The sequence below is a fragment of the Platalea leucorodia genome (genome assembly GCF_965183815.1).
Source record: "Platalea leucorodia genome assembly, chromosome: 2".
Taxonomy (NCBI): domain Eukaryota; kingdom Metazoa; phylum Chordata; class Aves; order Pelecaniformes; family Threskiornithidae; genus Platalea; species Platalea leucorodia.
Genome location: NC_138824.1, coordinates 128,352,066 through 128,371,003, shown reverse-complemented (window position 1 = coordinate 128,371,003; position 18,938 = coordinate 128,352,066). Strand labels below are relative to the sequence as shown.

The following is an 18,938-nucleotide window of genomic DNA, read 5'->3' as shown; positions in this document are numbered from 1 at the left end:
AAGCCAACCGTGGTTTGTTTGTGTTTCTTCCACTCTAAGACGACAAAGACTTTTGCGTATATGAAGCATTTTAAGCAGTGGGAGATTGCCACTCCCTTCTTTTTGGTTCCTCTGTGCATCACAAGGAAGCAAGTCTGTTTCTTAAGCCCGGACTTTGTCAGGGCAAAAGTTCCCTTGGGCTCTTCCCCCTTCTCATTGTCATCACACATGGCTGCTGCTTCTTCCCGTGGGCGATTACTGATTGCACCGCTGTGAACCTGCGTCCGAAGGGCGATGAATTGAAATCGCCAATCTCGAGTTGCCTGCTTGTATACGGTACAACCAGGGTCAGCTCCGTATCAGTCTGTAACCTGCATCAGGCCTCTTCGCCTGACAGACTTAGGTGGTGTAGATGAACTCCTGCCAACGTTCAGGATCAAAGCCATCTTTTCACACCCGGGCAAGGAGATACACCGAGGTGCTTCTGGGCAGGCGTCTCTCTTTCGGTGCCCGGCAAGCACCAGAGCAGACAAACCCTGGGCAGACCACCGGCCGCCGCGGGCCAGGCCCCGCCGCCAGCGGCGGGAGGCCGTGGGCACCGGTGGCCCAGAGCGCGCCTTTCCCTCGGGGGCTGAGGATGAGGGAGAAGGCCAGGAGGAAGGCTGTTTTTTTTAATTTTTCAGTCAGAGGGACTCAGAGCTGCAGCGCGGCCCGGGCCTGGCGTACAACCCTTCGAAGGGAGCAGGTGCCATTCCCAGGCCCCCCCGCGGGCACCCGGCGGCTCTCCACAGCCCGGCTGGTCAGGCCCGCGGGGAGCGGGCTGTAACGGTGACCCCGGCGGTGAGTAACGGTCCCGGGGCAGTAACGACCACCTCCCCGCCGGTGCGGGGGCTGCTGGCCCCCTTCCCACAGACGCTGCCCCCCCCCCCGTATGCTCGTTCCGGGGCCGCGGCGGGGCTCGCTCTCTCCCCGCCGCCAACCCGCGGCCGCCCCGCAACCTGCATAAGAGCGCTCGCCCCTCTCCGGCCGTGGGGGCCGTTCTGGCCCGGGATCGAGCATGGGGCCGCGAGGTGGGGGGGGGCGGGGGGGGACCGGCGGGGCTATTCAGGTTCCGGGGCGGGACGGGGCGGGGCGAGGCGTGGGAGCCCCCGGGGTGACGCAAGGGCGGCGGCGCCGCGCGGGGACGTCGGTCGGGGCGAGCGGGATGGCGGCGGCGGCGGGCGGCCCGGCCCCGGAGCTGTCGCCGGAGCCGGCGCGGCGCGGCCCGGCGGAGGGCGAGGAGGAGGAGGAGGTGGAGGAAGAGGCGGCGGAGCTGGAGCTGGCGGCGGAGCTGGAGCTGGCGGCGGAGCTGGCGGCGCGGCGCAGCGCGGAGGCGCGGCGGTTGGTGCTGTCGCCGCGGCGGCTGTCGGGCCCGCTGCCCGCCGGGCTGTCGCAGTGGTTCCCGGCGCTGGAGGTGCTGGACGTGAGCGGGACGGGGCTGGCGGAGCTGGGAGCGGAGCTGCTGGCCCTGCCGCGCCTCCACACGCTCCTGGCCAAGAACAACCGGCTGGGCGGGCCCGGCTCGCTGCCCAAGGGGCTGGGGCAGGCCCCGCTCGGCCGCTCCCTCCGCGTCCTCAACCTCAGCGGGAACCGCTTCGCCGAGGTGCCGCCCGCCCTGCTGGGGCTCCGCGGGCTGCAGAGCCTCAGCCTCGGCGGCAACCGCCTCCACGGCATCCCGCCCGACATCCAGGAGCTCCGCAGGTGAGGGCAGGGCGCCGGGCGGGACGGGCCCCCCGCGCCCCCGGGGGCCGGGCCTCTGCCCGGGGGGGACGAGGAGAGCCCCCGCGGCCGCCCGGCAAACCCAGCCGGATTTCCTCGCCGCGAAGCGGGCCGCCGCCGGCAGCACGCCTCGTGTCTCGCTCCCGCTCGGGGAGCGACTTTTGTTCAGCCTCAGATGTCTCCAAGCACCGCTGCCGCTAACGTGGCTCTTCCCCTTCGTCAGGTTGAGTTACCCAAGCTCCAAGCCGCTCTTCAGGCGGACGACGGGCCTTCTGCGCTCGCAAAATGGGCGTCTCGCTCGGGATCTCCTAGTCCTCGGGCTGCCTGGGTGCAGGGGAGGCTCTCCTAATGACAGCGTGGTTGGTATGAGTGTTGACGTGCAGAAGGCGCTCTGTGGCTTTGCTTTAATACAGAGCTCTGGATGACAGCAAAATAAACCCCCCGGTCTGGCGCAGCTCACGGCTGCACGATGGACAGCACAGGATAATAAAGATCTGATTGTGGCTTATGCAAACAATAGGGCCTTTCTGCTGGTACAGCTCCAGTCTCATCAGGGTGCTTGCTCGCATGGTTGGGTTTCTGTTGTATTTCTCTCCACTCATCCAGCCCGTGTAGATCTGTCAGATCAGCTGATGGGTCTTCCGAAGCGTAGAGCCCTAGGCCGTGCTCAGGTGCAGTGGTACGTCTGGCTCTGGGGCTAGATCAAATCACCGCAGGCCGATGACACAGAAACCCGCGGCTGAATCACTGCAGTTGGGAACATTGGTGGGGTGGGAACAGATCTTGGGTAGGACTGGGTATTAACTGCCCGCATTGACCTGGGATGGGTACTTCTGAAGGTCATCATCCTCCTGGGCAAGCCGGGGACCGTGTTCTGACTCGCGTGTTACACGCGGGCACCTCGGTGTGTTCTGCTGGTTTCTCAAGCCTCAGACTAGCCCCTGTGTGGCTCTGTGCTAAGAATTTGGGTCTGAACTTTCTTCACCCCAGCTCTTTGCCAAGGGACTTGCCAGAGGCAGCCTCTCTCACGCAAATTCCAGCAACCTTGACCCTAAGTAGCTGGATTCACCCCGATGGCTCAGCAGAGCTGCATCCAGTGGAATCATGGGATGCTGTATGTGGGGTGCTGTCTCCCATGGTCCTAGGTTGGAGGTATGAGGACTGCTTGAGTGCTGGCGGGAAATGGCTTTGTCCACTGCATACAACTGGGTGTGCGTCTTTTGCCCAGATGGCACAGCATGCACCTGTTTGAGGATCTGGAGCAGTGCTGGGTTAAGCTAAGTTTGAGAGATCCTATGAGGCATTTTGAGTGCTAGAGAACGCTCGTGCCCATCTTGGCAGAGTTGGGCTGCGTCCTAGGCTGGGGCTGTCGTGAGGAGGAGGAACCTCAGCTTTTGCTCTGTTCAGAAGCAGTTGCTTCAGGGATAACGGCAGGAGATGAGGACAGTGGCACCAGCATCATGGGAGAGAAGGCCAATGGAGGGCGGCAGTCGTGCGTGGGAGATGATCCACGTTGCCTCCATAGCATGCCTGGTAGCATCCAGGACGTGTTTGGGATCCACTTGTTGCGCCCACCTCTGAGGCAGAGGCTCCCTGCTGCTGCTTACGTGCTCTCATCTGTGGTTGTGGTTTCACTCTCTTTTCTTTTCTTTTTTCTTTTTTTTTTTTTTTTCCCCCGAAGAAGACAAACCTCAGTCCTGCTTTATGTTATGCTGCTGACCCCGGAAAGGTACTGGGCTGCGTGGCACTGCACGTGGTACCCCAGTGGGCTGCGTGCTGTGCTCCGTGCTGTACCGCTGTCAGACTGCGGCTGCATGGTCACTCTGCCTTCTTCCTCTGGCCTGCCCTGAAGCAGGGCTCCTGTTTGTCCTGTCCTGCAGCTTTTCGTGGGCTGGTCGTGCTCGAACCCTAGAATGACAATTCTGAGAGGGCAAATGCGGACAAGGCTATTGAACTGTTTATCGTTACAAAGTGATGTGTCAGGTAGAAAAACTAGACGAGACCCAGCTTGTGTCCGCTGCCCGCGTAATCACTGCTAACTCATTGAACTTCTGCTAACGTGTCACCATAATATAGTTGGACTCTAGCTCAAGATAGCGAATCTGCGCTCCACCAGGAGTGTCAGCTTCTTTACCACTATGCCACCAGTGACCCTTCTGTATCTAGGACTGCTTAAGTAACAAAAGGAAGCAGCAGCACACTTGCTTGCCAGAGCTGGGAGAAAACAATACTTCATGATCCAGTATTCCTCCAGAGGGAATCCTGAATCTGCTCATTGGGAGCCAGATAACCAGTGACCTGATACCCTTGCCAAAAAGACAGTAGATAAGTACTGGAGAGGAGCTGCTGCCAGACCGTCCTCCCGCCTGCCAACAAAAGAGGTGTCCGTATCGTGAGCGTGCATAGTGTTGGAAGTGGGTAAAATGAGCCTGAGCAAGACAGAGCAGAGCCGGGTGTTGTGGCAGGGAAACACGGAGGCATCTGTTTGTTTCTGAACTCTGGGAGAGGAGGTGGGACCTGGTGTAGGCGTTGGGGCTTCTGTTCACCTCACAGCTCAAGCTGCAAGTGTCCATCTCGCTGTTGCTGGCAAGCCAAGACTTAGAGCCTTTTTCCATATGCAGCTTCCCATAAAAGAAATTTTTCTCTTGTCTCGTGGTCTCTGACGCCACAGAGGAATGCAGGCAGCACTTTGACCAGACACGTTCCTCCTGCTGGTACTAGAGTTCCTGAGGCCAAGCAGTTCTCTTCTTCCCGTGACCCTGGCAGCTTCCCATTTGCTCCAGTCACTGATTATAGAGCTGGGCAGAGTTGCAGAGATCTTGAAATACTTCTTGTGTTTCCAGGGAATGTTTGAGCTCTGATGAGATTTTTTTTTTGAAAAAATTTGTGATAACTAAGCCTCATGTCTTTCCTCTGCACCCCACACAGTTTCTCGTTGTGGTTTTTGAAGGGGTAGCACGTCCGTTTTAATGAAGGCCAGGAATACAGCAGGTAAGGTGTCTACGTGGTGAAGTTGAAAGAATAGAAGGCTGATGGGTTTGATCTGCCAAAGTGATGCTGGCAACTACAAATGCAAAGGCCCTGGAATGAGAGATGTGCGCCATGTGTTGTTACTTACACGAAGATGACAAAGCCACAACTTTGCAGCAAGGTGGGGTCAGGCATTTTGTGCAAAAACTTTTCTTAGCACGTTCCCAGTGATTTGGCAAGTCAATGAACAGCGATAACAACCACGGCCAGTCCTGCTGCTGTCTTGTCTGACTCCTTCCAGCTTTGGCCATCTGCTCCATCCTTGCCCACGGAAATCTTTGTGTGCAGCGTGAGATCCTGCAGAACATATGTGCCCTTCACCTGATTATCCGTTGCCTCCTAGGCTGTTGTAGAAGGGACCACCTGTAGATGTCCTAATGCTTGCAGCTTCCTTCAAATGGCTTCACAGGTGGATGATCGTGGTTGCTCTGGCGATGGCAGCAGGGTGATGCTGGTCATAGCGTGCTGGCACCAAGGATGAATAGCCTTTGCTTCATGTTTTCCAGTAGGAAAGCATTGTGGAAAATGCAGTGCTCTTTCCTCCTAATTCCACCATAAGTGTCTATGGTGACCTGCAACAGCCTCTTAAGTTTCTGAGAAAGAAGGTAAGTGTGGGCCCTGCTGAGGGCTTTTTTTAATCGTGTTGAGGCTCCTGCATGCCCACCACCCCAGTTACTGTCAGCTAGCAGTGTCAGTACAGTGCAAGGCCTGAATTGCAGCATTGGCTGTTGCTGTGAATTTAGAGTAGAAAAAGGACCAGATGGATGAGAGCAGCCCTCTTTGCATTGCTTTCCTGTTTGTTGCCAGATAAAAGATGAGCTTAGCATAGGTAGACATAAGCGTCATCTTTTCTGTAGTTCTCCCTTCAACCTTGACCTTGCTCTGTTTTTGGTGTGAGGTGTTATGGTCAGTCACTCTCTCTCAGACTCGATTCACAGCCTCCAGCAGCTCCTGAACTGTCATCTGCATGGACATCCCGCTGCTGCATTGCTTGTGCGTGTCCTTCCTCTGCTGATCCAGCTGGGGATGCGATAAGGGGCATCGTGTATTAGAGCTGGTGAGCTAAGAAGCGTGGTCATCTGCTTGTGCCCGTTCTGGACAAAATTTGTAGGGCAAGCCTGGTAAAATACAGCTCTGATCTTCACTGGTCAACTGTGGCTTTTGGCTTAAGGGTGCACGGATTGCCCTCATCAGTGTGCACGCTTGGGGAAATGTCTTGCAAGTGTCCTGTAAAGGGAAGAATTCTCCAGGGCTTAGCAAAAGGCAATCGATACCTTGAATCTCCTGATGTGAATTTCCAGTTTAGTCTTACTCTTCTAGTTAAGACTCTCGCGCTCAGTAGAGCGCCCGGAGCAGCTGGAAAGAGCTTGGAAAAGAGCCAGGCTCTTTCCAGGCGTCTGCCATGCGTGCTCCTTCCCTTCTTGCTTGGATTCCTCTAGTAAAGCCCAGTTGTGCAAGGGCTGGGATCAAAGGCCTCAAATGCCTAACTGGATTCATCCAAGTTTTGTGTAAAGGCTTAGATGCAATGAAAACCAGAGTATTTGCTTTTATTCGTGGGTAGTATTAAGCATGTTAGACAAGCGTACGCTTAAGAACGGGTGTTACAGTGTGGGAAAAACGGCAAGCGAAGCTTTGATAAAGATACAGCATTAGGAAATCTGCTTGCTGCCTCCCTTTTTCTTCCCCTCTTCAAACGTTTTGCAAATAGTTTTCAGACGACCGTTTGATCTTAAATTTGCGTGTCAGCAAAGGCTATGCAGTTCTCTCAGGAATTAGCAAATCGTAGAACAGGGTTAACAGGAGTGTATTGTGGGCTGCTTTTAAATTCCTCCCTTGCATGAGCCTCAAAACTGCCCTGGAAATTTCTCGCTAAAAAGTTTATCTTAAAAAGACCTGGAGCTATCTCAGGCTCATTATTTCATTTTTAGATTACTTATTTAGATGCATCTGTTTGATGTCAGCTGTTAAATTTTATCCAAAGAAGCGTCTGTGGGGAAACGGGGTGGATTGAAAATTTGAGTATCATCATCTATGCCAGAAGACATTCTCCCCTTGTTTCAGGAAAGTGTCATGGTAATTGATAGGGTATCAAAAATACCTCTGGTGCTCAGAGTAGGCTCTTCTTACTTACTGTTTTGGGGCTTTTTGATTTGTTTTGTGCTGTATGAGGACCTGGAAGCCTCAAGGCCATACTCAAGCAAGAACATACAGTCTCTCGGTGTGTTTAACTTTGCCACCACCTGAAACAATTCGTAGTTGTTTGAGCGTTTCCCCACTCCCTTCCCATGTGTAAAAGGCTTTACACAACCGCCCTACAGCCCGGTGGTACGAAATCCCCTGCTAGAGAGGAGCGACACACGACGGGCTTGGCGTGCCGGCGGCTGCTTGGCAGCAATTAGTACTGAGCGAGGGGCCTGCGGGATATGAGGCTGAAAGGGACTCTGGCCTTTCATTAGTCTAGTTGTAAACATTGCTAAAAGGCAGGAGAGAAAGTGTCAGCCCCCATTACTTACTCTGTCAAATGGTTGGGTTTTGGGGTTTTTTTTTCAGTTTTTGTTGAGATGGATTTTGTTAGTGTTTGTCCCCTCTTGCAACTTGTTCAGCCAGATCCTGTGTTGCAGGTTGGAAGTACATAATTTATTCTAGCTTCAGAAATAGGAACTGAGCTTACGTTTGTTTGAGGCTGGTTGCGCTCTGGCTTTTATAAGGTCCTGGACTGACTTTTGAAAGTACAGAAAAATCGCAGCTCTCCCTCTGTGTACACAGCGATGCAGGAGACCTTAGCTGGCTGGTCCAAATGACTATGCAGATTAATGATTGTCAGAAAAACTAGGCCTGAGTGTGAAAGGTTAGTTAGAAGTATTCACTAAGCTCGCTCCTGCCTCTGTTACGGTCCTCCCATGAAAAACTATGGTGAATGTTGTCTCGTTAGAAGGGTTCTTCTGTGAGGAGGGCAGAGCTCAGCAGTGCTCTTGCTCGTCTTACCGAGCAGCAAACTGTCCCCCAAGCAGGACAGCTCCAGAGCCAGCATTACCTTGGCCTCTAGGTACGATACGGGCTTAGTACGGCACGAAAATCAAGCCAGGAGTAGAAGAGCTGGGAACGAACTGTGGCCCCAGTGGGATCATCAGTGCTCGCTACAGAAGGGTTGGGTCTCTTGGAAGTCCTTGCCTGTGTCGTGATTAGCTCTGCTCAAACAATTCTTGACACTTTAATTTGATGCAGAAATGACTGTTAATTTCTGCATCTTGCTCAGCCGAGACTAGGCTAGATCCTTCTTTCTAGCAAATTGTATTTTGGGGGGCAGGAGTTATAGATTTCTTTTGCCTACTGAGCGGTGCTTCAGTGGAAGCTATAAGAATATCTTCGTTGTGTTTAAAATAAGGTTCTTTATAGTTTCAAAACCTTCTCCCTGTGCTTTTTAAATAAATTTACCATCTAATTCATATCTTAAGTTGACGTTGGAAATTCTGATTTTGCTATAGTAGGCTGAGCCCAGTGAGTTGTTAATCTATGGACCTCAAAAAGGTGATTCAGACAATAGGTAAAAAGAAAACAATTTTTAAGAAGCTCTTTGTTGCCACTGAAGGAGCTATCTTATTTAGTGGATTTTTAGTTAGAGACAGTTTGTAGACTGATCTTGGGGCTTTATATCCTAGCTAGTATAACCGAGTGTTCTCATTACACAGGCTGGATTTGAAAGCTGTAAGTAGTTTGTAGGCAGAGGTTTTGCGTGCTTAGTTTGTGCAGTAAGCTGCTCTTGAAACTCTCCGCATTTCACGCCTAGAAATGAACTTCGAAACCATTTTTTACTATATATTTTGCACCCGTCTTCCCCTTCCCCAGTAGTATGTGTTTTTACACAACATGGCTTTATGGGCATTATTGTCTTCAAACACAGAGAATGAAGAGTTAATTATTGACTTTTCCTAGGAAGTGGAATCTTGTACACATCTAAACCTTGTTTAAACATTGAAATCCACGTTGCTAGAATTCCCTTGCCCAACAGTTTTCAGTGTGGGCTCCAGCAATGGCACGGAGTTAAAATATGCTGAGGAATTGTATGATCAGCAGTTAAGTCCCTAATGAGAGCCAAGCAGCCTAAATCTACCTTGGGAAACAACGGAGGTTGAAGGAGGAATTTTGGTTAAAACTCAGGGCTTTGTTAGGGGATCAAAATTTAATTAAAAATAATCTCCCCTTGATGTGGTGTCTGCAGAGCAACCTTCCTCCTGCCCCCACTCCTCACCTACAGGTTGTCTGTGGAAGGGAGGCTACTTTTGAACAGTGGGGGTTTGGTGGTGGTTTTTTTCCTGTGTACTTTCTTGCGTGTTCAGAATAACCTCCAAATGTGCTGTCCCGCTTGATCTCTCAGCTGAAGCAACTATAGTTACTTCCTTTCATATAGTCAAATTCAGTTTAAATCTAAGGCTTAGAAATGGCGTAATTCTGTGCCCACTTTGTCAAATCTCGGGTATTTAGCTTTCCTCTGACGTACTCCAAAAAGGTAAGCAAATCCAGGGGAAGTTAAGCTCCGTGAGCGTCTCCTCGTGTGTTGCAGTGGTTCTGTTGTTCTGTTCTTTGCTGATGGGCAGGTGGACCTCTATGCTGTGTTGGTGGCCTCTCTAGCCCAAGCAGATGCTGCCATTGGATCTTTGGGGTTCAAGTTTCTTGCAAGAACTCAACAAAATAGCCTCTTCTGCTCCATTCCAGGGGAAACTTCTTGCAAGAACTCAACAAAATAGTCTCTTCTGCTCTTCTGCTCCATTCCAGGGGAAGCTTCTCTGGCGCACCACACACGCTGTGGCACAGTTGCAGGGTTTAGGCCTTCTCTGGGTTGAGCACCGTGTCCTTTGGGTGGTTTGGTCGTGTGTTCCTTTGCCAGCTGTATCTGTAGCCTCTCTGAGGTGCTGCAGTGAGATGGAGGTGTCTCCTATTCCAGGAAAGGCTGACGGAGCCTGGATGACTTCTTTCTGACCTGCGGGGAACGCTTGGTAGATCACAGGGGCCATGTACACTGTAGTTAGGCAGCTAACCCAAGTATGTACCGGAGATATTGAACCAGCATGAGTACCACAGACACCTGCGGACAGGACCGTGAGATCCACCTGTTTCGGGCCTGGGAAGAAGTGTTGTCTAGCCCGTGATGAGCAATGGTGTCTCTTCCCAGCCAGAAGTACCCAAACTGAACTCGCCTTTGTTCTTCCAGGCAAGGTCTGAGGACAGAGGAGGAAAGCTATTTGGCTCTGTGAAATGGGGAATTGAAGCTAGTATGTTGAAGAGAAGTGCTTGCCAACTGTTTTTCCTAGAAGGGCAGAGATGCACAGCACATACTGGATACTCCACCTGGCAGAAGGGTGCTAGTGCCTCTCTTTGTTCCTGTCTCCCATCCAGTCAGTTTTCACGGGACGTCCAGGGAATTTATTCTTTTTATTTAGGCAGAAACTGCAGTTAAGCCCAGCTAATGTTTTTGGTAGCTTTGGGCTCCATGACTTCAGTATACTGAAATCAGTCTACCTGAGAAATTGCGTGCGTGTACTTGTGTGACTTAGATGCACTCTGTGCTGTTGCGGCTGTGGTGTTATCGGTGCGTGAATTGTATCAAAGTGGGACTGGCTGCCTCTGACTTCTGCTGAAAGGTTGCATTTAGTCACCGAGGAGTCAAATGATGCCACAAAGAGCGACTAGCGCTTGTGCAGGGCCAGGATTTTCAGGGAGAGCCGCTGCTCTCTTGCTTTGCTCCTGCTGAAACTGAGAACTGCTGGCTGCAGCGAGAGCTGCGTCAGCGCCGCAGACCCCACGTACGCAGGCTGCTCTTCCTTGGAAATAGGAGCAGGAGCTTTGCGTGTGGGGTTGGTGTAGGAACACATGGTTGTCTGGTGCCTGCCTGCAGACGTAGTGGTGACTGCAGGAGGCTGGAGGTAAATCTCAACATTATCTGTTGTGAAACAGCAGCTCTGTTGTAATTTTGATGTGCGACTCAGCTTTCCCCCCCCCCTCCAGCAAATTATCTCATACATAGTCATCTGTATTTTTCTTTAAGAAATGCAGGAAATGAGAAGACCTAGTGCTAAATGAAACTGGAAATGACCTTAATGAAATAACGCAGTGTTTTCGCTTCTCTTTTTCAGTTTAGAGTTTCTGTACCTTGGAGGGAATTTCATTACTTCAATTCCACCTGAATTAGCAAACCTGCCTTCTCTGAGCTATCTAGTTCTGTGTGACAACAAGATCCAGAGCATTCCACCTCAGCTGGCACAGTGAGTATTTACTGTCATCAGCCACCAGCTGTAATTAACTCTTTGAGCTTTTCCTTCTGCCTGTGTGGATAAAAGCACCTAGGAGGACCTATTTGTCCTTCAGTTTGTTAATGTGACTAGACTTGAACAAGAAGATCCTTAGCATGGTGCACTGCAGGCAGACCATGAATATATAATATGGAAATCTCAAAGGGTCGTGGTAAAAAAAAAAAAAAATGTCACCGAGTATACACTGTAAGGTGAACTAATAGATTTGTACAGGGAGCCCTGAGAAGTACCTGGGTAACTCAAAAGATAAACTGCCATGCTACCGTATTCTTAGCCATGAATGCTTGGTCTGTTTTGTCCTTCACCCAAAGCCTTTTTGTGCGTGCTTTTGTGTTGTACCATCCCCTGTGTTCCCTTGGCATTTCTTACTCTAGGGTCTCAGAATGGTTTAGTGTTTGTTAAATCCTACAGCACAGCCCTAGAGGATAAGTTACTGCTTTTCTGTTTCATAATGGGGGAAAGAGGACACTGCAAACTCTGTATGGGCAGCCTGAGATGGCAGGTGAAGAATTCAGTGTGTAGCTGTAACCCAAAAAGCAATTGAATGGCAGCACAGAGTTTTCCGAGTTGGAATTTGATGGTGTAGTGGGATTATTCTTGATGTACGATGTCCAGTTGTCTTGTACTGGTTTGAGAGCATCCCTGGATGCTGTGCTGGAGCGTTGCTTTGTGCTTCCTGAGAGAGGAGAACGCCTCTTCCAAGAGCCAAAAAACTGCTTGTCACCCGTGCCGATGCTAGCCTGGCCTGACCTTGCCTAGCTTTTGAGATCTGGTAGTATCACAGCGCAAGGCGATGCAGCTGCAAGCAATGAAAACATGGGGTTTTCCAGGGCTGGCTGCCTACCAGCAATCATCTTTTTAATGCATGAGCGAAAGCAGGTGACTTATTCAAAAAGTATTGCATGGAACCGTTCTCGATGCATGCACTGGGTACAAGGAAACATTATCTCCCCCAAAAGCGCTCAGTTTGTATGCTTTTGTTCTGTGCTGCCTTTTCTGGGGTGTATGTGTGGGGAATACTGAGAGGGACTGCAGCATATTTAAGACTGTTTCTTTAACAGGCATTCCGGAGCTGAGCCAGGTTTTCTAGGGCATTGTGTGTGCTGGAGTAACAGCAGCTCTTTTAGCACGGATTTATGCTTTAAAAGGAAGAAAAGCCAAAGGAGAAGAAATTGTTGGAAGAGAGGAGAGTAATCGGGTCTGTGCGTAAGGCAATTGTGGAATGATTTTGCTTGCACATCTTGACTGGGTTTCCATCTCCATCCTCAGGCTGCATTCCCTGCGTTCCCTGAGCCTGCACAATAACCTGCTGACTTACCTTCCTCGAGAGATCCTTAACCTGGTTCACCTGGAAGAGCTGAGCTTGCGTGGGAACCCACTGGTGGTTCGGTTTGTCCGTGACCTGACCTACAATCCCCCGAGCCTTCAGGAACTGGCTGGACGCACAATTAAAACTCGCAATGTTCCCTACGCTCCCAGCGATCTCCCGGAGAATCTTGTCCGGTATCTGAGCTTGGCCAGCAACTGTCCCAATCCTAAATGCGGGGGTAAGTTCTCCTTAACTGCTCTGCTCCCTGCTTTTACCCTGGGGGTTTTCTTTCCCTCTGACTTGCCACGACTTTAGTAGCTCAGTCAGGTTAGATGTGTTGTTCCATCCAAATTCCAGCTGTATTTCATTGGCTCCAGGTCTCCTGCAAATTTGTCTTTAAGGAACCTTGTTCGCTTAGGAACGACGTTCAAAGTTGTCGTGCTGGTTTACTGTATTCACATGGGAACGCGAGGCAGTGTTTCTGTCAGAGTCTTTGCAGCTCATCCCAATACTCCACTACGCTTTTATGGTCTGAAGTTTCCGATCCGTCTGGCCTGAAATAGCTCAGACTAAGTAATGGGCAGGAGAACTTTCGCAAGCACTCCTGCTGAACAGGAAGCTTCACTTCTGGATGGAAAAGAGGAGGGAGGCTGTAGTGCTTGGTAGTTACCAAGAGCAACTTGTTTAGCTCTTGCTTGGGACTACTAGCATGTAGTTCCTGGAAGGAGAGGACTTCATAGAGAAGCCTGGAATGCTTGGGCTTAATTTGGCTTAATGCTTAATCTTTATCCAGAGTAAATGATCTGTGCATTCGGCTTTTAAAAGATTAAGGGAAAAAAAATCATTAATTAGTATCTACCCTGGAGTCATAATGCAGTATGTTATCTTATCTCCTTACCCGACAATATCAAAGCGTGCTCTGTAAGCGAAGACGGAAGGGCTGGAAATTGTGTTGGAAGGGAGAGAAACGGTTCCTTTTTTAGAGTTTTGCACAGCTTGGATAACAGTGGATTGGGTTTGCTCTTGTTCACTTTTCCTTATGAACTAGCACAGCACTGCAGCATTGCTCTAACACTGCAGGAGAAAAGCTTACTCCAGACCAGCTTGGACTTAAAACACAGCTGGAAACTTCTGAAAATGTCAATGTCTAAAATCACCTGCTGTGACAAGAAGAGAACGTAATTGTGTGTTACAGCAACGCTGTTGCCATGGAAAGTAGCATCCAAACTCAGCATGGTGACTTCACTCAAGCAGAAGAAAAGTAGAGCTATGAAGGTCTATTTGTGAACACATTTTTGCTAGCTGGTAGAAGAGGTTATACAGGTTTGAAAATAGAGTGGATGAATTAATTTGACATTTAGGAAGTTTGCAAATTCCCAGCCTGAGATTTCTCCCTAATGGTTAGAAGAAATCACCAGATTCTTTGGAAGCAGCTGCCGTGTGTCTCTTCATGTAGAGCGTGCCATTCTGAATCACCTACCAAATACAGTTTTACAGGTTTGTTTGTTTTGTTTTGTTTTTACTAAGAAAAGAAATTTCACACTTCCGTAGGTGTCCTGGTCCCTTCTCTTCCTCCAGTATCCCTTGTGCTTCTGCGTCCAGTGCGTTGTCAAATAAATCCTAATTTGAGGCATTTGCAACAGCCTTGCAGAGCTTACAGATTTCTCCGCGTGGGGTCTCACGTGTTGTTACTCTTCCCTCTGCCCTTACAGGCGTCTACTTTGACAGCTGCGTCAGACAAATCAAGTTCGTTGACTTCTGTGGGAAGTATCGCCTCCCGCTGATGCACTACCTGTGCTCCCCAGAGTGCTCCTCTCCCTGCAGCTCTGCCTCCCAGAGCTCGACTTCCCAGAGCGAGTCTGACTCTGAGGACGAAGCCAGCGTCGCTGCGCGCAGGATGCAGAAAGTCCTTCTGGGATAACAGGGAGCGATGGGAAGACGGGAAGGAAAACGTATTGGAAAAGCGATAACGGAACAGCGAAGCATGAGCCTCTGGCCTGAAGGGCTCACGAGAAACTGTCCTCAAGTCCACGTAAGGGGCAGAACATCTTAGCAAGCCTAGGCTTGCTTGGTGCAGTGCTACTTAGGAGAGCTAACTCAGTGGCATGCTGCCTGTAGGGTGCCTGGGGTTGTTAGAAACATCTCCTGTCTGGGAGACACCCCCCCTTCCCTCGTACGGGCTGGGGAGGGGCATTTGTTCTCACTGGCGGATTGAGAAGGGTTTTAATATATGACACTTTGCTGGACTTCAGTCATCCTGCAGAGCAAAGGAGACTGTCCAGAGCTTTTAACACTGTGGTAAATCAGAAACAGGCTAATGATGCCATGTGAGTATGTATGGACCCCAAGATCTTATATAGCGTTTTGATTCTTTGCTGTATCCTTTGATTTCAGTTACGGATTTTACACCCATCCACTAAAAATATGAGTTGGGGGTTTTTTTGTTCAGGAGTAGATTTTTCCAAACTCTGGTTACCCTTCCTTTGCCTAGAGACGTAAGATCTCTGTGCTGTTACAGATGTTACAGCCATCATAGAACTGAGCCACCTTTCTTCTCCCTTGTTAGACCAAGCTGCTTTTAGTGTTTCCTCCTAACCGTATTCGTTATCTTTCCTCCCTCTGCCTCTTCCCATTACACCGGGAGTGTTGCTGTCTTTATGGTGCCTTCAGAAAACAGACGAGTTGTTCTATTGAGACTTGGTATTACTTCAGACTTGCACGTGCCTGTGCAAGGGACCAGATGCGATGCTCTGTTATCATGTTTTTGAGTCTCAGCTTACGGGAGCAAATCTGCTTTTCGATCTGTGAATTGCAGGAAAGGTCTTGATTGACATTTCTTGTTTCTAAACCACCATGTCCCCCTGCCGCAGCTAGCTCTGCTATGCTTGGTACAGAGTTAATGTCCGTCTTTAAGGTCACCTGCTTAAAGTAGGCAGCAGCTTAATGAATTGGAAGTACTGAGAGAAGTGCCGTGGAGAATGGGGTTTTTTCTTATTCGTAACATGAGAGGAGAAGCCAGTAGGGAGGCTAAGGCGCGTTGTCTGAGCATCTTGCACGAGGTGGTTTTGAAACCTCTTCCTTATTTATTTGTTTGCATTTGCCCTTGTTATAATAGCTTTGGCAGTCTGTCGGGTTGTTCAAATAACACGTTCAGTTATCTTGCGCGACGTTTAAAGGAAAGCCGCAGAAAATAGCACAGAATTTTTAAGTATCAAGAAATAGCTTATACAAATTAATAGTACGAATTGACAGGTATCGATAAACCTACTGTATGGGACTGTTGTGTGTTTTGCTCAGTGAGTGCTGCCCCTTTATTAATATTTCATGGCAGACGGTCCTTTTGATGCAGTTTTGGATAGAGCAAGCCCAACGGTGCCTTTGAATGCGTGAGCAGAGCAAATACATTGTGTTAAGAAGCTAAATGAACAAGAAAAACTTTTCTTAACCCACTTTGGTCCTACGGGGGAAATTAAAAACCTGTGCTCCTCTCCTGCATTCGGAAAACACATGAAACTATTGGAATATCTTATGGCAGCTCTGTGTTAATGGTCCTGTTTAATTATATTTGACACTTTAATATATTAAAGCACTTTGATAATTCTCCTCTTTGTAACTAGCTTTAGTGATTTTTTTTTTTTTATTAGACTACAATTTTTCCTTTAATGTGACCTGAAGAATAAGGTCTGTGAAACTTTGTACGTTCCAGCCTGTCTCGGTGTGCAGGTTGAACTTCTTGCCTTGCATTTCCTTGACAGCACTGCTCATTTCCCCAGTTTCCTTTGGATAGAACTGGAATTTGAAAGAAATTATCTGGTTGTAAAATAGCACCCCGTCCATTATTAATCATTGCAACTTAGTCTGAAGATTACACGCACACACAGATCCACAAGGAACTAAACTGCACATGCTCTGTGCCTTTCCAAGTAATTTTTTTAAAGTATATTTTTCAGACACAATATGGTACATGTGCAAAGCAACTGGATGTCACTTCAGCAAATTCTGTGGGGTTTGCTTGGGAAGAAGAACCTACAGATTTTGAGAGAAACGGACTGCATGCTGTTAGTTCAATCGGGATCTGTGTTTTGTTCACTGCCTGTGTTTTGTTCTCCGTCTCCTCTTTCAGATACTTCTTCCTGTCCCAAGTGAATATCGTCACACCAGTGCTGAAGGGCAGTACACTGATTGCAGGGCGGGAATTTTAAATTGGCTGCTAGTATAACAGTAGTGAGCAACTGAGTGATCTAGAGCTTGGCTCTTCTGCCAGTGAAAGTGAGCCACACAAGTTGAGATCTCAAGATCTTTTGAACTCAGGGCCATGAGGTACCACCTTCCTTTCTTCTCTTTAGCAGCAGCTGTCTTGAAGGCATGCATTTTTTCACTTCCCAAAGTTAGATTTCACCACGGTTCCTGTCTGCATGGTAGCACCTCTGTGTGTGACGGGTTAAGACCAGTGGTGGCTGGTTCTAATTTAGCTCAGTCCTTGACTGCGTTTTCTTTCCTAACTGAACAGGCATCCCATTTCTGCCCCCATTCTAATAGGGCTAATAGGCTAATCTTTTTTCACAACTTCTTCACTGTAGCCAGTTCGAAACTTGACAGCTTATGCAGTTGATATCTCTATGCATTTTTAGACTTGATAAAATGTCTTGTCTCAAAAATTTATATATATTCCCAAATATAGCTACCAATTTTTCTTTTTGCTGCTGGGCTTTAAAGTGCAATTCAAGTAAGTCAGAATTTAAAACAATCAATGACTTGTAAGAAAGACAAACGGTGGGTTGGTTGTGGGGTTTTTTCCCTCAGAGGTGGATTTGAGAGGACTAGGGATGCAGGTTCGTACTGTAGTGCCTAACGTACTGAGCGGGAGTCAAGTTTTTCCAGCAATTGTTAGCTCCCAAAGACTGGAAAATGTACTGGGCAATAAAGTAGGTAAGACAAAACTTGAAGATACGCTGTTGGATGGTCGTTGGATGGCCCCTTCTCAGGGGCCCTGAGAAGTAGACAGTGGTTTTGCCAGCATTACAGCTCTCTTTGTCGGTTTTAGAGAGCGGATTTCAGTTCTTACAGATGCGTTTCCGAGTGAAGTCTTCAGTCAGTGTTTTGGTATCAATCCCCTTGTTGCTACAGCAGCCCAGCACGTCTGGCTTTTGAAACCGTTCTTCAGGCGAGACCCAAGTGTGTGAAGCAAAGTTGCTCATTCCCTCTTCGCCGCGGGGTCCGGGGCCCTGCCTGCATTCATCCTCTGCCCCGCCATCTCTCTGCCAAGGGGAGCTGCTGGTGCGTTTCTGAATGCAGGTGCTTAACGCGAACAGTGGGGCCGTGTTAAAAAGAAGCAAAATATCAATTTGACTGGAGGCAACTTATACAGTTGCCAATTCTTTTATGTTTCTCTTCCTTCAATAAGAGGTGAGACTCAAGGAAGTCAGTAATGAATATTTAAACATACTCTGAAGTGGCCAGATGCAGTTTTTCATGGGCTTCTGTCCTGGTCATTTTAAGTCTTTGAAATCTTGTGTTGAATTATAATGGGAGTAGGGGGGAGGGAGGGGAGAACCAGCTCCTTTTTGTTCCTTACTCTTGTTGGCAATAATGAATGGAAGGAATTTAATCCAATGAAAGTAACGAAATTTAATCCCTGCAATGTGTCTTTGTTACCCAGTTCAAAGAACTATTTTAATGCATCTTATTCACCCCATGCCCTCCCCCCCCAGCTGAAGATACTTCAAATAGACTACTTCAGAATGCACACTAATACAGCAGTAACTCTATCTTGGAAACCTTTCTATTGATTATTTCATTTGCCTGCCTGACTAGAGGATTGATCTCTTTACTGACCTGAACATTAAGGGTAGAAAGGGTTCTCATCCAGCCCTCTTGTTGAATTTTTATCATGAGCATTTGTTTTAGGAAGTCTTAAAGTGCCTTATGTTTTTAAAAGTGTATTTTGCTAGAAATGTATGAATGTAGAATATCTCTAACAGTATTTCATTATGAGCTGTAAAACAAATTGCAAACACTAAACCAAAAATGTTATTTCTACAGTTGTCTGTCCATTATTTGCCGGCATCTCGATTCTGGTATTGCTGCAGGCAGAACCCTTGCAGAATTGTAAACATGAAAAATGGGGCTATGCCTGGTGGGGGAACAGATGAGATTTGACCTGTGCCGTATAAAACCAAGAGCAGGTGAGACTTCCAAAGGGACTGCCGAAACTCTTGGCTTTTGGGGCCCACTTGCGACAGACCAGAGAGCGTTACAGCCCAGACCCTGTTCTGCTTCTGGTATAGCGTTGCAGAAATTTGCTCCACAGTTTAAAGGTAGAAGTAACTCACGGACAAGATAAATGCACGAACAAGAGAAGGCAGTGTCATGGCCGAGTTTTCCAGCAATATGAAACAACAGTGCTAAACTACTTGAATTGTTTCCCACTTAATACACTAACCCTGAAACCTGTGAATGACTTTTTGAATGTTAATTTTCTGATCATGTTAACTGGCTAATGTGTTCCCTTTTCTTGTGTAATCTCATGTTTCCTCCTACATCCTGAAGAGTTT

General features: G+C 48.7%; 1 protein-coding gene across 1 annotated transcript; it reads left to right on the top strand.

Moving 5' to 3' along the window:
* Nucleotides 1–1,183: 1,183 nt before the first annotated feature.
* Nucleotides 1,184–18,420, top strand: LRRC58 (leucine rich repeat containing 58; the record flags this gene model as incomplete). Its single annotated transcript, XM_082336693.1, has 4 exons — nucleotides 1,184–1,719; nucleotides 10,899–11,027; nucleotides 12,345–12,622; nucleotides 14,097–18,420. 4 exons carry the CDS (start codon nucleotides 1,184–1,186, stop codon nucleotides 14,303–14,305), a joined length of 1,152 nt encoding a protein of 383 aa, XP_082192819.1. The 3' UTR covers nucleotides 14,306–18,420.
* Nucleotides 18,421–18,938: the final 518 nt, after the last annotated feature.